Source organism: Taudactylus pleione, unplaced genomic scaffold (genome assembly GCF_031769625.1).
Source record: "Taudactylus pleione unplaced genomic scaffold, aTauple2 ptg000016l, whole genome shotgun sequence".
Lineage (NCBI taxonomy): Eukaryota > Metazoa > Chordata > Amphibia > Anura > Myobatrachidae > Taudactylus > Taudactylus pleione.
In genome coordinates this window covers 14793795-14815304 of record NW_028284418.1, presented here as the reverse complement: position 1 = coordinate 14815304, position 21510 = coordinate 14793795, and the positions used below count along the sequence as shown (strand labels likewise).

Below are 21510 nucleotides of genomic sequence, written 5' to 3'. Positions count from 1 at the left end.
TTTCTATCAGCAACTCCAGCTCTCTGCAAGCCTGACCTTACCCCATTGTTTTGTAACACATTTCAGATATTTTTCCTCTTGTTCCTGCCAGGTGTCCGGGAAGTGAGCAGTTTGAATCCTGATACTACTTTGGCTGATTTGGGACTAGATTCTCTAATGGGTGTAGAGGTGCGGCAGACGCTGGAGCGTGATTATGACATTGTTATGGCAATGAGAGAAGTTAGACAACTAACGATTAACAAATTGCGTGAGCTCTCTTCCAAACCGGGAAATACTGAAGGTAAGATAAGAAGTGACAAGTAATCTATACTGTAGCTCACTATACTCCCATAACCCTACATTTTACTGCCAAATGGTCAGTTTAGTAGAGAGTTTCAGCGGCGTATCCACCATGGGTGTGGGGCCCTGCACCAACCCATTGATTTATGGACCGAGCCTGCACCCAAAGTTACACAGTCACAATCCTAACCTGATCCCAGACAAGTCCAGGGTAAGGTTCTCATGAGTCCTGCCAGGTTCCAGAAGTTCCTGGAAGTTACTTTAACTAAGTTTGTGTGGACTTTGAGGAGGCATATTTCAGTACTGCAGTGCGGGAGAGAATCACGCTGACAAGCAGCAGGGTGCCTTACACACTCCCTCCCTGATGGCAGAGAGGAGCCAGCAGACGGGCTAGGTGCCCGCTTGTCTTCATTCCAGGCTGAGCAATGGATACAGCAGCCTCTGAGTGAGTCAGATGAAACCTCACAGTCAGACAACTGGCCAGTGTTTGATGTGGAGAATGGGGAGGGGGAATTTTGTGTTAATCATTAAGCTGATGGAAGTGATTATGCTAATAGGGGTTAATGATTATGCTGATGGGGATTAATAATTCTGCTAACAGAATACATGATTACGTTGGTGTGGTTAATTGTGAGTCCGCCTCATCATGATCAGAATTATTTCCTTAGGAATAGGACAAACCATACGCTGGTCATACCTCCTTGTTTTGTTGCCTTCCATTACGGTCTTTATATTACTGAGGCATAATTGTTGCCCTTAGATTTGGCACAGAGTGTTTACGTGAAGTCATTGTACAATGGCCTAGATGATATAAATGACAGCAACATAGAAGGAATTCAGAAAGATAAAAGCATATTAAGGAAACAATACAGAAGGATATTTACAAGTCAATAAATAAAGCTCACCTATTAGTGATATAATTTGCATAATTAAAGATTAGCTTCTATTAACTTATTTTCTAGAATCCAAGCCCTCTCAGAAAACCTCTGTGCAACCAGATCTCAGCTTTCTGGATCTCAACAACCTCCTGGTGAATCCTGATGCTTCCACCATCACTAAACTAAATGATGTGCAAAGTAAGGACTGCCATCTCTTCCTGGTGCACCCTATCGAGGGATCCATTGCAGCATTCCAGAGCTTAGCTTCCAAACTCAATATATCTTGCTACGGACTCCAGTGTACAAAAGGTAATGGTGACTTATGCATTGTGATCTCTTGTAAAACACAATAGCATTTAAACGTCACACAAATACATTTAAGTACCCAGTGCTATCGCACCTAGGATAACATGCAGAGGTATGAAGAAGTCACTTCTATTTAATAAATTTATGTTTTACATAATTACTGTGTCTTAGATGATTTATTTTTATTTCTTTCAAGAAGATTCTTTTGTGACAAAAATTGGTAAGGTGTAACCTTCATAACAAACAAACCCAGATACTAGGTAGAGATATTTCTTATGGGTGAAAATCAGATACATGACACCGGCCTTATGTGCAAGTAATTGTTTAGAATGACTTCTACAAGGGGGTATTTCCATTAGATGCGACAATGCAAAAATTTAGCATCAGAGAAGTTTTTGCACAATTTGCGTGTTTTGTCTATGCGCGCTCCCGTTTTTTCACTATCCAACTACAAAAGACGCAAAAACGCATTTGCACGAAAACTGTTTTTGGAGTAACCAGCTAAAAGTACTGGTAATTGGGGGAAATCTGTCTGTACCCCTTAAATTAGGTAACTGACATAGGTAAATTAGTGGCCCTAATAAAAGTATTTGGGGTTCTTTAATTGTGTCAGATGGCTGTTTTATGCATATTTGCATAAGTGTGGAAATATGATAAAAAAGCTTTTGTTTTTTTGGAGAGAATAAATGCTGCAGTTAAATTAGGGGTACATTAAAATGGGTGCAAGTATATTTCAAAAACGTGCACTTAAAAATACACCAGGTGCAGCAACCTGCAATGTTTAAAACACATGGCCCATCCGTACAGCCCCCCAAAATACCTGATCCACTACTTTAATCCCATTTTCCACTTCTTTTAATTATTTCACCCCAAAATTGACATGTCATTAACGGCCAAATGAAGCTAATTTAAAAATAATTTTTGCCTACTTTGTCAATAGCGGGGTGTCCAAGGGGTTCTGAACCAAGTCCCCACATTTTTAAACAAAAATAGGGATTTTGCACAACTTTTCACCTGCTCTGAGATGGTGAAAACAGTTTGACGTTTTTTGTCTGTGGAGAATTCGCACATGTAAAAACTTCGGCAACAGGATTGCACGATACGCATTTTTATGCGAGAAGTTCGCACCTGCAAAAACTTTTCACCAAACCGCGGCTTTTCGTGGCTAATTGAATCTGGCCCTAAATCTATGTTTGGTTCTTTTTAAGAATACCAACGTTTTAATAGCTATGAATATTGCAACAGCTGCTTGGCAATGAGAGCTGCTTACTGCCAATTAGTATGTTAGTATTATTAATTAGTATTATTAGATTAGTATATTATTATTATTAGCATTTTTTCCAGCCATGACCTTTGTCAAGACACATACAAGGCGTGATGTTATCATGGTTGGGTGAGTCATGTCATTAATAGTGGTTGATGTATCGCTTTCATTAGACAACCAACTATGATGTCATCATTAAAGGTTAAACAGTAGTGAAGTCACCAATTATGATGTCATTAGAGATAACATCCTTTGTTATGTTAACCACAGTTGCCATCTTACCCAATATATCATTGGAAACATCATTAATGGTTTTTGAGTAATAGTAATGTCATTGCTGACTGAAATATGATTGGATGCTTTACCAATGGAGCTACTTTAGTAACGTCACCCTATTATATTATTTGTGAGTTAACAAATAATGATTCCATCAGTGGTCAACATTTGTGATTTCATCAGTGATCGCATCCACTGTGAGCTCACTATTCATTAGCTGCTAAACAATGTCGATGAGACCCATTATGATCCAACGTTCAGAGATCTGCTTTATAATGTCATCAGTGATGTGAACTATAGTGACATGATTGGTGATATTATCCAATGTGATAACATCTGTGATGTCATTTTTGATTGTTCATCAATCTTGCTGTCGTAAGTGACATGGATACATCACCCATTCTGACTATTTTGTCGAGGTCAACTATTTTATCATTGGTTATTACCAAGATTAAGGAAAAATAGGTTCAGGAGATGGAGGTGGAGCTATATAAAAACAATTAAATATAGATTATCTATATTATATATAGTATTTAGACAAGAAGGCACTCAAAGGGACTTTAAAATGAAACTTATGTTATGGAAAATACATTTTGGCCCAGGACATTACGTCATAGTTAATGAGAGGTTCAGGAACTGAGTTCCTGCTGAAACATAGCACTGGTTATTTCTACTTCAGGGTCCATAGGGGTCCACAGGGTGACCTTGGGGTATAGCTGGATCCTGGATCCTCGGGCACCACGGAGTTAAAGCTTTCAGCTGCTCCCAGGATGCACTTGGGTCCAACCTCCCCTATACCCCGCCCCCGAGCCACAGGCACCTCAGTTTTAGATGGTGCCCGGCCGGAGTCGGGTCACCCTGCGGGGTGGGCTGCAGGAGCAGCCCCCTAAAGCTTTTAATTTTTTATTTAACTTAGTTAAATTTATTTATTTTTTACTATAAGTTTTTTCTCTAGAGCAGCAGCGCTGGGCTGTCTGTACAGACGCCCACGCTGCCGCTCCTTCTCCCTGCTGGCGCCGCGACGCCAGCACTGAACTGGGGATCGCGGCGGGGGAAGCCAGAGTCTGTACTAGCCGGACTCTGGTTTCCCCCGGGACTGCTGCCGGAAGACGCCGGGGAGATCAGGTAAGCCGCGCACCGCTGATTAGCGGCGGTGCGCGGGTTCCTTTCAAATGCAGTCCCATGCCCCCGGTCTAGGGAACAGACCGGGGGCGCTAGCGGTGGCGGCGGGCCCCCCCTCCAGCGGAGGCATACCCCGCCAGACCACTAGACCACCAGGGTTAATATCGCGGCAAGCGGGATGCCGGCAACCCGGGGGTTAATATGCTAGCCAGGGGAGGAAGCCTTCCCTGTCTAGCGGCTCCTCCCCTCAGCTCAGCGCGCCTTTCAGCTCGGAGTCTGGCGTCGCTGAGCTGCAGATACTCGGCCACTCCTCCTCTGAGGTCTCCAGCGGCCATTTTCTCTGTGGCAGCGTGGATACTCTCAGGGAGCACGCGGACCGGTCCCCCTGTGTACCTCTCCCCTGCAGAAGGACAGTGTACACAGCGCTATAGCCCTCCCAGACACTGAATCTGGGCAGGTTGATTGTAGTGGAAAGGTGCAGTGAGTATATCTTCCTGCATGGTATGTGACTTTTGCTAGTGCTGCCTGTCTGTGTCTTTTTTCTACTTACTGTCAGCCTGTACCTATCCCTTTCCTTCTCCTACAAGCCCTACAGGTGTGCGGGGGAAGGGTGTTTCTACTGACCTCACCTATATAGATCACGTATTTGTGAGGTCCGTCACATACAGTTGTGTGCTACACGGTGCCATATTGTGGGCTGTTGTTCAGCACACTGGTGAGTGCGCACGTTTTCTTCCTAAGTCATGTCTGAGGAGGAGATTGAGCACTCCGGGGCTCCAGCATTGTTCTCCTGCAGGCGCTGTTCTGCAGGAGTGGATAGGGAGGATTTGTCACAGGACGGCCTGTGCGGACGGTGCCAGGCGGTCCCTGGTATGTCTAAACCTCCCATTTCGCAGGAGCCACCATGGGCGATGTTTTCCCAGGTGCTGGTGTCCATCGCGGACCGTCTGTCGGTCCCGACTGCCGCCCCTACTAGGGCGTTGCCCCAGCCTGCCATCCCCCATTCCCCGGGTGTCCCACAATTATTGCAGACTCCCCCGGGGTCTCAGCCTGTTGGTCACTATGCGGGGTTGCCAATGTATATTCAGTCCACCCCTGTGGCACAGCCGGCTGTGGTGCCGTTTCAGGCTCCTGTGACAGCTCCTCCACCCTGGGTGGATGCGCTTTCCCACACTGTCCAAGATTTGGCGGCAGCATCTTCGGCTTTTCAGTCGATGTTGCGCAGTGACGTGCCCTCCAGGGCGTCTAAACGCTCAGTCATGGCACAGGCTGCGCATCTTTCGGATTCTGAGGGGTTCTCGGATGATGGTGAGGTACAGGATGACTCAGCCTCAGATGCCTCAGTCCAGGAGGTAGACACTAAGTCTTCCATCAATGTGCGGGCTCTGGTTAAGGCGGTGCGGGCTATTCTTCTGATTGAGGATGAGGCACCCGCTCCCAAGTCAAGGTATCCTAGTTTTAAAAAAGCTAAGGTTACTTCTACAGCGTTCCCCTTGTCTGATCAGTTGACTGATCACATGGCGGTGGCCTGGCAGACGCCCAGTAAGCGTTTCCTGCCACAGAAACGCTTGGCGTCCAATTATCCATTCCCGGAAGCGCATTGTAAGAAATGGGAAACTCCGCCTGCAGTCGATTCCCATGTAACACGCCTCATCAGGAGTGCTACTTTGCCATTGCCGTCTATATCCTCGCTGAAGGATCCTACGGACAGGAAGGTGGAGACTTGTCTAAAGTCTATTTATTCTCTCTCAGGGGCTGTAGCCCGGCCGTCCATGGCCATCTCCTGGGTGGCCAAGGCCATTGAGGGGTGGGCCAACGCCTTGGAGGACACGTTTACGGATGAATCTCCGGACGTCCAGAGGGCGTTGTTAGGACAGATGAGAGATGCCGCCTCCTACATTGGAGAAGCATCTTTGGATGCTAGCCTGTTGACCTCTAGGGTTTCGGCGGCAGCAGTGTCTGCTCGTAGATCCTTGTGGTTGCGGTCTTGGAGAGCAGACGTGGATTCAAAGAAAGGCTTGGAGGCCTTACCTTTTAATGGGGAATTACTATTTGGTCCGGACCTGGACAAAATAGTAGATACCCTGGCAAAATCCAAGTCAGCCTTCCTCCCTTCAGCTACTACACCTGCTAAGGTCCGGAGCTCGGCGTTTCGTTCCTTTCGGGTTCAGGGCAAGGCAAAGGGTCAGTCCTTCCCGAGGCAGTCCGCACCCAAGACCGCCTCAAAGCCAAAGAAGCAAGCCTGGAGTGCTAGGCGCCCTTCTTCCAAGCCAGAAGATAAGCCTTCTGCGTGATGGGACGGGCCTCCCTCTGGGGGACCCCAGAGTGGGAGGCCGACTTCTTCAATTCGCCCAGTGCTGGCACAATACAACCACGGATGCCTGGGTGCGAGAAGTGGTCTCCCAGGGGTACGCCCTGTCTTTTCGGCACAGGCCGCCTTGCCAGTTTTTTTGCACAAGTCCTTCTCAGGACAAAACCAAGGCCTTGCAGGTTCAGGAAGCCATAGAGGCCTTGCTGACGGCGGGGGTCATTATACCCGTACCACAGTCTCAACGTGGGATGGGGTATTACTCTACGCTGTTTCTGGTGCAGAAACCCAATGGCTCTCATCGCTCCATCCTCAATTTGAAGTCCCTGAACAGGTTTCTCAGGGTTCCCAAATTCAGGATGGAAACTTTGCGTTCCATCATACTGGCGATGGAACCGGGGGATTATATGGTCTCCCTGGATATCCAGGACGCCTACCTCCATGTGCCTATAGCAACATCGCACCAACGGTTTCTGCGGTTTGCTATTCTCCACAACCACTACCAATTCAGGGCTCTACCCTTTGGTCTCTCCACGGCACCAAGGGTATTTACCAAGGTGATGGCGGTCATGGCGGCTCACCTTCGGAGCCAGGGGATACGGTTGCTACCGTATCTAGACGACCTCCTCTTGCTGGCAAGCTCCCCGGAGGTACTGATCCAGCATCTCCACCTGACGGTCGCTTGTCCACAGGCGCACGGCTGGTTGATCAACTGGAAGAAATCCTCCCTCATCCCATCACAACGGATGGTTCATTTGGGGGCCCTGCTGGACTCTCGTCAGCAACGGATTTTTCTGACTCCGGAGAAGGTCTCCTCCTTACAGCTGCAGATTCACAGTTGTCTGAGCAGTGGCAGAGTGTCGGTGCACTCAGCGATGAGAGTTTTGGGGTCCATGGTGTCGGCATTCGACATGGTGGAGTTTGCCCAGTTCCATGCCAGGCCCATGCAGGGGCTGATTCTTTCAGAATGGAACGGATTGCCACACAGGATCCGCTCTCAGATGCTGGTGTTGTCCTCGGAGGTGCGTCTGTCCCTAGCCTGGTGGCTGCAGACAGCGCATCTCCTGGAGGGGCGCCCCTTTTGGATCCCGGAATGGGTTCTGCTCACGACAGATGCCAGTCTCCGGGGTTGGGGGGTGGTGACAGGCTCCTTGTCACTTCAGGGTCGTTGGTCGGCGGAGGAAGCGATTCTTCCCATCAACATCCTGGAACTGCGGGCAGTATACAGAGCCCTGCAGTCGTCCGGCACCGCTCTTCACGGAAGGGCCGTTCAGGTGCAGTCGGACAACGCCACCACGGTGGCGTACATCAATCACCAGGGAGGGACTCGCAGTCGAGCTGCGATGTCGGAGGTGTCCCGCGTCCTGGCTTGGGCGGAGCGCTATCTTCCAGCTCTCTCGGCAGTTTTCATCCCAGGAGTCCTCAATTAGGAGGCAGACTTCCTCAGCCGTTACGATGTGCATCCCGGGGAATGGTCGCTTCATCCAGAGGTATTCCAACTACTCGTGGACAAGTGGGGGCTGCCAGAGCTGGACCTGATGGCGTCCCGTTACAATCACAAGCTGCCTGTGTACGGGTCAAGGACAAGGGACGCAGGCGCAAGTCTGATAGACGCGCTGTCGGTGAAATGGCTATTTCAACTGGCTTACTTGTTCCCTCCGATATCTCTGCTGCCTCGGGTCCTGCGCAAGTTCAAACAGGACGGAGGCACACTGATCCTGGTGGCCCCAGCGTGGCCCAGAAGGCCGTGGTACTCCGATCTGCGGAGCCTGTCCATCGACGCTCCGTACCTCCTACCTCAACGGCGGGACCTGTTGTCTCAGGGGCCCTGTCTTCACCCGGATCTGGGTCGACTATCTTTGACGGCGTGGCTCTTGAGACAGCCGTCCTGAGGTCTCGGGGCTTTTCTAGCTCCGTTATTACCACCATGCTGAGGGCGCGCAAGCCTGCTTCCGCGAGGATCTATCACAGAGTGTGGCACACTTACTTTCAGTGGTGCGAGGCCAGAAACTATGATCCCCAGGTGTTCCGAGTTTCGCGTATTCTGGCTTTCCTTCAGTCCGGTTTGGACTTAGGATTACGTCTTTCTTCACTGAAGGTACACGTGTCTGGTCTGTCGGTGTGGTTCCAGCGCAGGATCGCTGCTATGCCGGACGTACACACCTTTTTCCAGGGTGTTTTGAGAATCCAGCCTCCCTTTGTGCCACCTGTGGCCCCGTGGGATTTGGCGGTGGTTCTTAGGGCCTTACAGGGTCCTCCTTTTGAGCCCTTGGAGTCAGTGGAGCTCAAGTGGCTAACTTTTAAAACTGTTTTCCTCTTGGCAATTGCTTCTGCCAGGAGGGTTTCAGATTTGGGAGCGCTTTCTTGTCGTCCCCCTTTTCTGATTTTTCATCAGGACAGAGCGGTGCTTCGCACTCGTCCTGATTTCCTGCCTAAGGTGGTTTCCAGGTTCCACATTAATCAGGAAATTGTTGTACCAGCCTTTCAGTCACCTGATCTTTCGGCTGGGGAGACTTCCTTAGACGTTGTAAGGGCACTCCAGGTTTATGTGGACCGGACTAGTTCTGTGAGGAAGTCGGATTCTTTGTTTATCCTCTTTGGTTTTCACAAGAGGGGTTGGCCTGCCAACAAACAGACTCTAGCCCGTTGGCTTCGTTCTGTTATTATTGAGGCTTATATGCAGGAGGGTTTACCTGTTCCAGCCTCTGTTAAGGCTCATTCCACTCGGTCCGTGGGCCCTTCTTGGGCTGCTAGCCGTGGCGCCTCTGCTGTTCAGCTCTGTAAGGCGGCCACCTGGTCTTCCATTCAGACCTTTTTGAGGTTCTATGCGTTTGACACCTTTGCCTCTCAGGATGCATCCTTTGGGCGCCGGGTTCTCCTATCAGCACAGGAGCGTCCCCGCCCTTAGTTGGACTGCTTTGGGACATCCCCAAGGTCACCCTGTGGACCCCTATGGACCCTGAAGTAGAAAACAAGAGATATGGTAAGAACTTACCTTTGTTATCTCTGTTTCTACGAAGTCCATAGGGTCCACAGGGCACCCGCCCTGACGCACCTGGCTTCATATGGGCTCTGTGACTGGTCACCGGTTTTCCGTCTCCCATTTCTGTGAGTATGGTTCTTGTGTGTTCCAGTCTTCCTTCTCTCTGTTTCGTCTCCTCCTCTGGCCTGGGCTGCTTACCAACTGAGGTGCCTGTGGCTCGGGGGCGGGGTATAGGGGAGGTTGGACCCAAGTGCATCCTGGGAGCAGCTGAAAGCTTTAACTCCGTGGTGCCCGAGGATCCAGGATCCAGCTATACCCCAAGGTCACCCTGTGGACCCTATGGACTTCGTAGAAACAGAGATAACAAAGGTAAGTTCTTACCATATCTCTTGTTTTCACAACATATGATGTGATCACATTTGTTATGTCATCTATCTGTAATGTCACTCATTGTGACTTTCCCATTGTCATCAGTGTCACCATTTATATCAACATTTGTGATTCAACAATTGTAATGACACTGGTTATGGCGCACATTTTGATGTAATCAGTGATGTCATTGTGTAACCTATGCATTGGCGATTCAGCAACTGGCTGTGATGTCACTCATTGTCATGTTCAGAAAAATATAATGGCATCATTGATTGGTCAACAATATGATATCACCTGTGGTCTGATGCATAGAGCTGTCATTATATCACCCATTGTTAGGTTATGAGTAATATTACACATTGGGTGATCAGTGATGTTATTAATGGATCTTACTAAATATATAACTATTGTTATATCATCTGAAATGTCAACTCTACATCAGTTATAATTCAGTCATCAGTTGCATAACAGTAGTGATATCAACTGTAATGTAACAATTATGATGACATCAGATGTATCAGTTGTAATATAGTCAGTGATGTCACTCAATGTGATACCAGCTGTTCTTATGCTATTGTTGAGTTCACTCGATTTAATGCTATTAATGGAGAATAAACAGTTGTGTACTCACTTGTTAGATATTGCAATGTTTATCCCTGATGTCACCCATTATGATAGTAACCATTCATTTATAATACCACAATTAGAATTTAATTGTTTTTGATGTCATTGGTGTTATCACTCACTGTGACATCACTGTAGGAGGAACATGGACCCTACTGCATCTGCCATAGAATGAGTTGGACTCAGCATAAATGTGCTGCTATGTCCTCTGGTGTTATCCTCTCCTTTTTTCTCTGTTGCTGTAGGGGACATACTGCAGCACCTGAGCCTGGATTTATTTTGGCTTCAGTTACTTTCAGTAGCTGGAATAGCAGCATGAGCGCCGGCTGTCCTCTGATTGGTTGGCTGGGCTGGAAGATTAGGCATGCAGCTGGGAGCAGTTTACACTGCAGTAAATGCATGATCCAGAGAATATGAATGCCAGCTGTGTCTTTGAGGAAGAGCTTTTGTCTTTATCTGCTTTCGTAATGTTCTGTGTACATACAAAGGAGACTGTTGTTATCCATATTCCCTCAAAATGCCAACATGGTCATGGTCAACAAGAAAAATGTCAACATTAACAAATTTTGACATGTTCATAAGTACTTTTATGTGATATTTTTAGGGTTATGGGTTAGGTTAAGGGTTAGGCTAAAATATGCTAAAAAAAACTTTATGTCGACATGTTAAATGTTGACATTATGAACATGTCGACATTTGTGAATGTTAACCTAACGCCCATGTCGACATTAAAAAACTCTCAACATCCACAATGTCAACTTTTCATACCACACCGCTGGTATCACTGGTGTCTAATCTTGCTCTTAGCAACATATTGTCACTGGATACTTATGGGGAGGAGAAGATAACTTAAACTAACTTAACATTGAATATTTTTGCATTTTGCAGCTGCTCCGCTGGACAGCATTCAGGACCTTGCAGCCTTCTACATAAAGTGCATAAAGCAAGTGCAGGCAGAGGGCCCTTACTGGATAGCTGGCTACTCATTTGGAGCTTGTGTGGCCTTTGAGATGTGCTCCCAACTGCAAGCTCGGCGGGACAGCTCACACGCTCCTGACAGTTTGTTTCTTTTTGATGGGTCACATTCTTATGTTGCTGCACATACACAGGTAAGGTCACACATTTACATTCACAGTTTTTAAACAGAAATGTTTCCTGGACATTGCTGGAATTCATTGTTATTGTCTAATTGATCTGTAGAGCTATACATTTCATTGTTATTGTCTAATTGATCTGTAGAGCTATACATTTCATTGTTATTGTCTAATTGATCTGTAGAGCTATACATTTCATTGTTATTGTCTAATTGATCTGTAGAGCTATACATTTCATTGTTATTGTCTAATTGATCTGTAGAGCTATACATTTCATTGTTATTGTCTAATTGATCTGTAGAGCAAATTGTATTGTGACACTTTGGGGCTTATTCTGAGTCGCATCGAGCTCTGTGCCCGGACACGAATGGCGAGTTTTGGCATATAGTGCATATGCAGATGCAGATTTATACATTTTTGCGTATATCATTCTATTCTGAGTAAGACGGATCTATCTTTCTGGGAAATTGGGCATTTCGGGGCAGCTACAATGTGAACACACAAATCCGTGCTGTCTTGTGGGAGTGTCATGGGCGTGTTGTGGGAGTGTCATGGGCGTGTTGTGGGAGTGTCATGGGCGTGTTGTGGGACTGTCATGGAATGGGCATGCTGTGGGAGTGTCATGGGTGTGTTGTGGGAGTGTCATGGACATGTTGTGGGACTGTCATGGAATGGGCATGCTGTGGGTGTGTTGTGGGACTGTCATGGAATGGGCATGTTGTGGGAATGTCATGAGCATGTTGTGGGAGTGTCATGGACGTGTTGTGGGAGTGTCATGGGCGTGTTGTGGGAGTGTCATGAGCGTGTTGTGGGAGTGTCATGGGCGTGTTGTGGGAGTGTCATGGACGTGTCGTGGGAGTGTCATGGGCGTGTCGTGGGAGTGTTGTGGGAGTGTCCTGGGTGTGTTGTGGGAGTGTCCTGGACGTGTTGTGGGAGTGTCATGGGCGTGATGTGGGAGTGTCATGGGCGTGATGTGGCAGTGTCATGGGCGTGATGTGGCAGTGTCATGGGCGTGATGTGGGAGTGTCATGGGCGTGATGTGGCAGTGTCATGGGCGTGATGTGGGAGTGTCATGGGCGTGATGTGGCAGTGTCATGGGCGTGATGTGGGAGTGTCATGGGCGTGATGTGGCAGTGTCATGGGCGTGATGTGGAATGTCATGGGCGTGTCGTGGGAGTGTCATGGGCGTGTCGTGGGAGTGTCATGGGCGTGTCGTGGGAGTGTCATGGGCGTGTCGTGGGAATGTCATGGGAGTGTCGTGGGCGTGTCGTGGGAGTGTCGTGGGAGTGTCGTGGGAGTGTCGTGGGCGAGTTGTGGGAGTGTCATGGGCGTGATGTGGGAGAGTCATGGGCGTGATGTGGAGTGTCAGGAGCGTATTGTGGGAATGTCATGGGCGTGTTGTGGCAGTGTCATGGGCGTGATGTGGGAGTGTCATGGGCGTGATGTGGCAGTGTCATGGGCGTGATGTGGGAGTGTCATGGGCGTGATGTGGCAGTGTCATGGGCGTGATGTGGAATATCATGGGCGTGATGTGGGAATGTCATGGGCGTGTTGTGGGAATGTCATGGGCGTGTTGTGGGATTGTGGGAGTGTCATGGGCGTGATGTGGGAGAGTCATGGGCGTGATGTGGGAGTGTCATGGGCCTGATGTGGCAGTGTCATGGGCGTGATGTGGGAGTGTCATGGGCGTGATGTGGCAGTGTCATGGGCGTGATGTGGAATGTCATGGGCGTGATGTGGGAATGTCATGGGCGTGTTGTGGGAATGTCATGGGCGTGTTGTGGGAGTGTCATGGGCGTGTTGTGGGAGTGTCATGGGCGTGATGTGGGACTGTCATGGGCCTGATGTGGCAGTGTCATGGGCGTGATGTGGGAGTGTCATGGGCGTGATGTGGCAGTGTCATGGGCGTGATGTGGAATGTCATGGGCGTGATGTGGGAATGTCATGGGCGTGTTGTGGGAATGTCATGGGCGTGTTGTGGGAGTGTCATGGGCGAGTTGTGGGAGTGTCATGGGCGTGATGTGGGAGAGTCATGGGCGTGATGTGGAGTGTCAGTAGCGTGTTGTGGGAATGTCATGGGCGAGTTGTGGGAATGTCATGGGTATGATGTGGAGTGTCATGGGCGTGATGTGGGAGTGTCATGGGCGTGATGTGGTGTGTCATGGGCGTGATGTGGAGTGTCATGGGCGTGTTGCGGGAATGTCATGAGCGTGTTGCGGGAATGTCATGAGCGTGTTGTGGGAATGTCATGGGCGAGTTGTGGGAGTGTCATGGGCGTGATGTGGGAGTGTCATGAGCGTGATGTGGGAATGTCATGGGCGTGATGTGGGAATGTCATGGGCGTGATGTGGGAGTGTCATGGGCTTGATGTGGGAGTGTCATGGGCGTGATGTGGGAATGTCATGGGCGTGATGTGGGAGTGTCATGGGCGCGTACCTAATGCTCCCTGCTATTCTGCGTCATGCGTACGAGAAGGGAAGCCTGTTTCTGACGAGTCTCTCACACCTAGCATGGGTCTCTGACGTGTCTCTCAACCTGGTGCAAGGGGCGATACTAATGATGACTATTATGGTGACCATTATAAAATCAATGTGCAGTGCGGGTTACCGCTTACAGACGCAGACCCTCCAACATGATCCCTTCCACCAGGTACAAAATGCTCTGCTCCTGGACTTCCCTCTTAATATATGATTGCAGTCACCTCTGTTGAACTGATTAATTGATGAGATGCAGCACAGGCGACGGCAATCATAAATCCAGGAGCAGAGCACTTTCTACCTGGTGGAAGGGGTCACGTTGGAGGCTTTGCAGACGCACATACCCCAGCATTAGTTTTATGGATTATCACATTAGCATAAGGGAATAAATCAGGTGTCTGCGCTGCCCGCAGCTGCAGCCACTTTGCATGTGACTCAGAATCAGTCCCTTTGCGAGAGATATAAGGGTTTATGTAATAGGTTCCAATATAAAGGATCTGGTATTATTTTGGATAGTTTGCTGCTAAGTTTAATGCGCCAATCAGTTATAAGGTTAGTTTTGCATTAACTGATTGCTGCTCTAAATTAAGCGGCAAACTCATAGAACTCACATCGGTTCTGTAATCTCAGACCCTATTACATAACCTCCATATCTCTTTTCTATAACATTTCCTGACAAGAAGTTACACCTTTATTAATGACAAAGTAAGATGTGTGAATACTGCAAACAGTATGTTTGCTTATATATAAACATTTTAGTGTAGGTAAATGGAAAGATATTCAGATCAAAATCATACTTTCCTACCCTCCCGATTTCCGCGGGAGCCTACCGACTTAATGTGGGAGCTCCCGCTACCACGGAAAGCAAACAGAATCCCCTGCTTTCCATACTGCTTGCAGAAAATCCAGACTGCGCATGCGCGAGTATGGATGCGACTGGGGCGGGACCTAGTTTGGGGATGTCAAGCCGCGTGACATCATTTCACTGAATAGGCCGACCACCGCGGGATAGTGCCTAGTCCAGCACGCAGTTACCTCCCCGCTGGATCCTGGTGCCAGCGACAAGCGGCAGCAGCGTGTCTCCTCACACGAGTACAAGCTCTATTAAAAACGAAATGTAAGTACTATAGGGACTCGGGAGAATGAGGGCTGGCTAGTTACTGCTCTTCTCTGCTGGGTGGCTCTTCCCTCTTTACCGTATAGTCTTACTTGCTGTATGTGGTGTTAAATAGCCGATTACAACATAATAAACTCTTGCAGTATTGTTAGTTGTCCCTAATAGTCAGTTCAGCAATGACTGCTCTGCTGCAAGGAGGTGGAAAAGAGAGGGTCTGTGACAAGGTGGTAATGTATCCCATTATGTCGCACACCCTCTCATTTCCACCTTCTTGCAGCAGAAGGGCCCATAGAGGAATTTACTGTGATAGCCTGCCTATATTAAAAGTCAAAGTCATTATAAGGTAGATTTTGAAATTGAGTTTTTAGCTTCAAACTGCATGCTATATAATTAACTGGTAATAATATAGTACTACAGTATTCACCTTTCACTGCAGGACACACCCGAGTGGCAATAGATGTGCTAATAGGTGGATCTAACCACGCCCTTTGGGCGGAGCTGGTCACGCCCCCTCACCGACACTACACGCACCACATTCTACTACCATTTATAATCTCCCTCAAGCTAGGTTTCAAAAGTAGGCAAGTATGCTCAAAATGTATTTAGAAAACTGTGAGTGGCACATGTTACATTTAGGGACATTGAGACGTTCCTGTGACTTTTACGGTTTATGGAAATCCGTGGACCATTATTACACCTTTTGCACTATCGGGTATATTTACTAAAGTGCGGGTTTATAGAAGTGGAGATGTTCCCTATAGCAGCCAATCAGATTCTACTTATCATTTATCTAGCACCTTCTAGAAGATAATAGCACAATAGCAGGAGACCTGGTGGCTCCCTCACGCCAGGCAAGTCACACTGCATGGTGTATTCAGCCTAGATGTATGAGGGCACATCTGTTACATGGCTTTCATTCATTCTGAAGAGGCAATTAATACACACAAATCCAAGTTTAGTGCCACAAAATAACTCCGTTCCAAAAAAATAAATGAAAATGAAGTATGGTAAAATGTAAAAACAAAACATAGGTATTACTTGTGTAATATGAGTATATCCCGTGGTATAATGAGATTTGAGTGGTTGATTACATTGGGCCTCTTTTAGAGCAGGCAGCAGTTTCAGTGTATCGCTAACAGTGCCGTTACATTGGTGCCCACACTGGCGCTTTTAGCGCTATGCTTTTTCAGCCAGAGCGGTCAATTGTTTCCATGCAAAAAAGTTGAAGCGAAGAGGGAACACTCCTCCCCTGTCACATAGGAACCATTTAACTCTGAAGATACTGCATGTAAATTCTTCTAAACATAATCACTGGCATGTGACGGAAGGATCGTTCGCCCTTTACGTAAGCCTGCCCGCACAGCATTGTTTGAGTGCTATGAGGATTAGCTCTTTTTTAATGGTCATCTGACACCATTTTTTCATTAGAAACAAATGAATTTGTGCTCTCAGTTATGCATTGACTAATGGATCTTCTAATTTGTGTCTAGAGCTACCGTGCCAAATTAACTCCAGGCAGTGATGCCGAGGCTGAAACAGAGGCTCTCTGCGCATTCATCCAGCAATTCACTGGTACAGAATATAACAAGGTAATTGTTATGCCACTTATATTTGACCTAGTAGATCGGCTGCTAATGCAGAATCACTGATAGATACTTACGTTGTCTGCCTACAGCTACTGGAAACTCTCCTCCCCCAGAAGGACTTGGAGGCCAGAGTCAACGCCGCAGTGGAACTGATAAAACAGAGTCACAAGTCTATCAATCAGGAGGCCCTTCAATTTGCAGCCTCCTCCTTCTACTACAAGCTGAAAGCCGCAGACCAGTATGTCCCAATCGATAAGTATCATGGAAACATTACGCTGCTGAGGGCAAAGACACGAAATGAGTATGGAATTGGTCTTGGTGCAGATTACAGATTGTCAGAGGTGAATAGAAGAAACAAAAAAAAATACCTTTTTTTTAATTATTATTCACATGTCCTAGGACTGATTTTTTTTTTTTTTATCATTCTTGAAATTTCATCCGCAATGTCTTCTTCATAGAGCTCTTCACTGGGGTATCTATACTTAGTGCAGTGCACATGGGCCCCTGGGTCACACAACACACACCCTGCACCCACTGAGTTTTCTTTCCTTGTGGCCACCAGTTCCATTTTCCTGGTGCTTTCTTCAGAAATATGGCGTAGATGAAATCACTGGAAATATGGCGTCAGCACAATTTTTCCGTAGATTTTGCACATGCACATTAGACTCCTTCTAGAGGGGTAGCCCCAGTGGAGTTTGCACATGGGCCCCCTCTGATAAAGCACCCCTGCAACTCTTCTATATTGTAGTGCCTGTAATTACTGCATTTCTTTCTCCTCATTACACAATTTCCCTCTCCTGTCAACTAAGCGCCTCCATGAGATCATCCACCGCTGCAATGCATGAAAATGTCCTATGCAATTAAAATAACTTAACAGGAAACCATTAGGTGCTCAAGAATAGTCTAAATAGGGTTTTATAAAAGAGTAGGATTCAAATTACAGCTCAATTCTAAACTAATGATTGAGCTCTATAAGGACATCTCTAATATCCCTTTCAGACCGACCACACAGGAAATACACGGGTCTATCAACCTGTGAAATACCCGGGTCAGACCCTTTCACACATTGGGCCTGATTCAGAGCCGGACGCTCTGACAGAGCGCTCGCTCTGAATCAGGGCCGGGCTATTTTTTCTTTAGAACGGCCTCCTGGCCGCTCGCATAGCTGTGGGTGACCACCCACAGCTATAGCGAGCGGCCTGGAAGATGGTCGCGATGTTCAAGACCATTGCGACCATCAGGCTTGCGACGAGACCCTTGTGGTAGGATCTCGTTGCCGCAAGACCCAGAGAGATTTGGGCTCTAACAGCCGAAATCTCTCCCACTGACATCATTCGTGATGTCAGTGGGGCCGGCCCCATACTGAGGCGTTCACATGGGAACGCCTCCGTTTGGGCAGCCACTACCCCGGCCCGCCCACCAAAGGGGGCGTGCTGTCACTCAACATCGACAGCACAACCCCATTGGTACGAGACCCGGAGCGACGGATTGCCCGTCGCTAACCGGGTCTCGCGCATGCGCCCGACGGAGCCGGCTCCGTTGTGCGCATGCGCTCTGGGCCACCATCGACCCGGTTGCGAGCGCTAAGCGCTCGCGACCAGGTCTGAATCAGGCCCATAGTTTAGATATGGGTACTGGTAAAAACCTGGGTATTTATGCTGTGTATGAAAGGGATATGAGCAGCTAAGAATACAAGGTATACCAACCCTTGAAGGAAAAAAGCAAGAAAAAAATAGAACCAGCACTAAGGGCCTGATTCAGTTCCACTCGCGGTCCCCCACTGCGCATGCTCTGTCGCTACTGTTCTCACTACAAGACGGCTGTCGATGGTGAGTGACAGCTCGCACCATTTTGTAGGCAGGGATGGGGTGTGGCTGCACAAACGCAGGCGTTCCCTTAGAGCAGGAAGTCCACTCATGCTTGCGGGAGCAGAGACCCTACCACAGGGTCTCGTCGCGAGCCCGATGTTCGCTATAATTGCGACGGACTCCAGGCCGCTCGCACAAGCTGTGGGTGGTCACCCACAGCTTTGCGAGCGGGCTGGAGGAAAAAAAAAACGCCCATCAGGCCTGCGAGCTGCCTCCGGCAGCGAGCGGGTCTGAATCAGGCCCTAAGTGCTAAATGATGTATCTCAATAAAGTATAAAAATAGTTACAGAGAAAAATGGTGTGGCAATAGTGTGTGCCATAATGGTATTCAGGTAACCTGTAAATGTAAATATGTCAACTCACCCTATGCTAGTGGTACACAAGCGTTGGACAGAAATCACACCATTGTCCTATGGTGGTTGCTCAGGCAACATGGCTCTCTCTGCATTCCTGTAATTTACTTTATCCATAACGATATATAGTAGGGGACACAATGCGGTGCTACCATGGTGCAGATTAGAACCAATATATTATACTTTACAGATGATATATAATGTACTCACCCTAAATTGGATGTGCATGCGCCTTGGACATTAATTTAATACCCTGATGTCCGTCGCTATATTAAGTGATCCGAAAATATAATTTGGATCTACGAATATCCAATAATTTAACACAAAAAGATTACATGTTACAAAAAACTGTCCATTTACTGTAATAAAATAATAAATCTACACAGGCATAGGGGAATAAGATTTGCTTTCTGCATTCATAAACGGTAAAAAGACACAATGTGTGCACATATACTCTACATGAGCCCCGTATATACTTGTTGTGGATTCATGCTACAGAAGAGTCACTTGTTTATAACACTTCACAAAAGCATAAATCCTACTCTATGGCTACATAGAGCTATATTAGCTGCTATATATTCTCTGAATCTCAGATGTAGCTTATTCTCAGAGTAGATGCTTGCTTGGATTTGTTCGTTTGTGTGGTATTATTTAATGTGCCGAGTATAGATAGAAATATTTTTCTTATCTCTTCCAACAGGTGTGCGATGGGAAGGTGTCTATTCATGTCATAGAGGGAGATCACCGCACCTTCCTGGAAGGAACTGGAGTTGAATCCATTATAAGCATCATTCATGGTTCACTAGCTGAACCTCGCACCAGTGTCCGGGAGGGTTAGACAAGAGTACTGAAGCGGTCATCTCCTTGCCAGGTTTACATAGGCTCCACAAAGGAGAAAATGGCTTCACAGGACATCTGGTTTCTCATCCAGGCACAGTCACGTAGGGCAAGGCCCCACCCACACTGCCCAGTGCCATAATGCCCACTTCAGTGGTCAACCCTGGAGTGCTCCCTTTCCTTACCTTCTCTGCTCTATGTTGTACTGAACACAGTGAAAGATTCCATGCCTTCTACATAGAGTAGGAGTAAAGTTTATTTTGTAGCATGTTGTTATTATCAGTATTCCAAAGGCAAGACATAGCACTTAGAAAACCATGCACACCCACATAGGAGTGAATAGGACTTGCTCTCTGAGGCATCTCCATGCCTGTGAAGGGACTAAGAAGTCTGAATAATGACACAGGTCTTTGTAAAGAGAAACCTCTGTCAATCTTACCGTCTGGGTGTCTGTGGTTTTTGTATAATTATTATTTTGTTTTTAATGTTAAGTATTTATTGTATCTCTTATTTTTTCAGCGGGTCACTCATTCACTAGTTTGAGATGCATTTAGCATCAATTCTGTATCACTTATGGACAGTAAACCTCTTAAACTAATCTCTCATGCACACATACACCGGGGGCAGGTTTTAAATATCTTCCCTCTGTGTGTAAGATTAACCTGTAAGTTGGAAAAGGGTAAAGTGAGAGCTGACTCTGAAGAATGGATTTAACAGATGGTAGGAGAAATTCTCCGCCCTGCCCGTCCCTTGTCACTCAGCAAAACAAAGAATTTAAGTTAACACCAAGTGTCTAAAAGACATCATTCTATAATAACAGACAGCACTTTGGATCTTTATTTCATTATTTTTTATTTGAAGTCTTTCTTTATATGAAGGGCTGGCAATAGTCAAGGGAGAAATCAAATTAGTTTTTTTGGGGGGGGGAGGGGCATATTCTAGAGTAGGGGTAGGCAACTATTGGCACTCCAGCTGCTGTGGAACTACACCTTCCAGCATGCCCTACCACAGTTTTAGCGTGCTCTAACAGCAAGACTCTGGCAGGGCATGCTAGGATGTATAGTTCCACAGCATCTGCATTGCCACAGGTTGCCCCTGTTCTAGTTGGAGAGTGAACTGGTCACCTGTGAGTAACAGGTGTATCTACACTAGAATTTCCCTTGAAGGGAATGAGAGGTTCTGCTGCACTTATGACACAGAGATGAGAGGTGGACATCGGTATAATGTACTGTCAGCTAAAGACTCAGGAACTGTAGTTGCATTAAGGAGTACGGCCTTTGCAGATCTTCAGAACCTGCTAGGACTTTCACTGTCTGTTAAAGTACCCTTTGTGATCCTCCCTCTGTTGACCGCAGCAGGACCAAGTGTAGTGTAGGTCTATATATTTTAGTAAAAATAAATAATCGTGATGGTTTCTTTTTTTTCATACATTATTTTCTTGCTCCTGTTAAATATTGCTGCTTCAAGATAGTCTTGTGTATGTTGCACTCTCATATTATTAAAAATAATGAAAACAAATATGTTTTTGTGGTGTTCTCTGTCAATTTTCCTTGGCCTTATAATATGTACAGCATGCAAAATGCTACATTACAGTGTCAGCGGCTGTAACACTGTAACGTAGCGTTTTGTATGCAGATACACCCGCAGTCACACACTGAAAATAGGCATTCTGCATATCATTTTAATCAGCAGAAGCTGCTTGTGCTATGTATTCACATTGTTGTACGAATAAGACGGATTTGAAGGTAAAAAGATGCATGATAAAA

At 47.0% G+C, this 21510-nt stretch overlaps 1 protein-coding gene across 1 annotated transcript in view; it reads left to right on the top strand.

The window, feature by feature from the left end:
• The window catches only part of FASN (fatty acid synthase), a 143549-nt gene extending 122287 nt beyond the window's left edge, over positions 1-21262 (top strand). Inside the window, exons 38-43 of the mRNA XM_088474922.1 lie at positions 92-280; positions 1242-1466; positions 11301-11521; positions 16591-16689; positions 16776-17027; positions 19608-21262. Of these exons, the coding sequence (XP_088331048.1) occupies positions 92-280; positions 1242-1466; positions 11301-11521; positions 16591-16689; positions 16776-17027; positions 19608-19745 (1124 nt within the window). The 3' untranslated portion in view covers positions 19746-21262. The remainder of the gene's footprint in view (positions 1-91; positions 281-1241; positions 1467-11300; positions 11522-16590; positions 16690-16775; positions 17028-19607) is intronic.
• Positions 21263-21510: the final 248 nt, after the last annotated feature.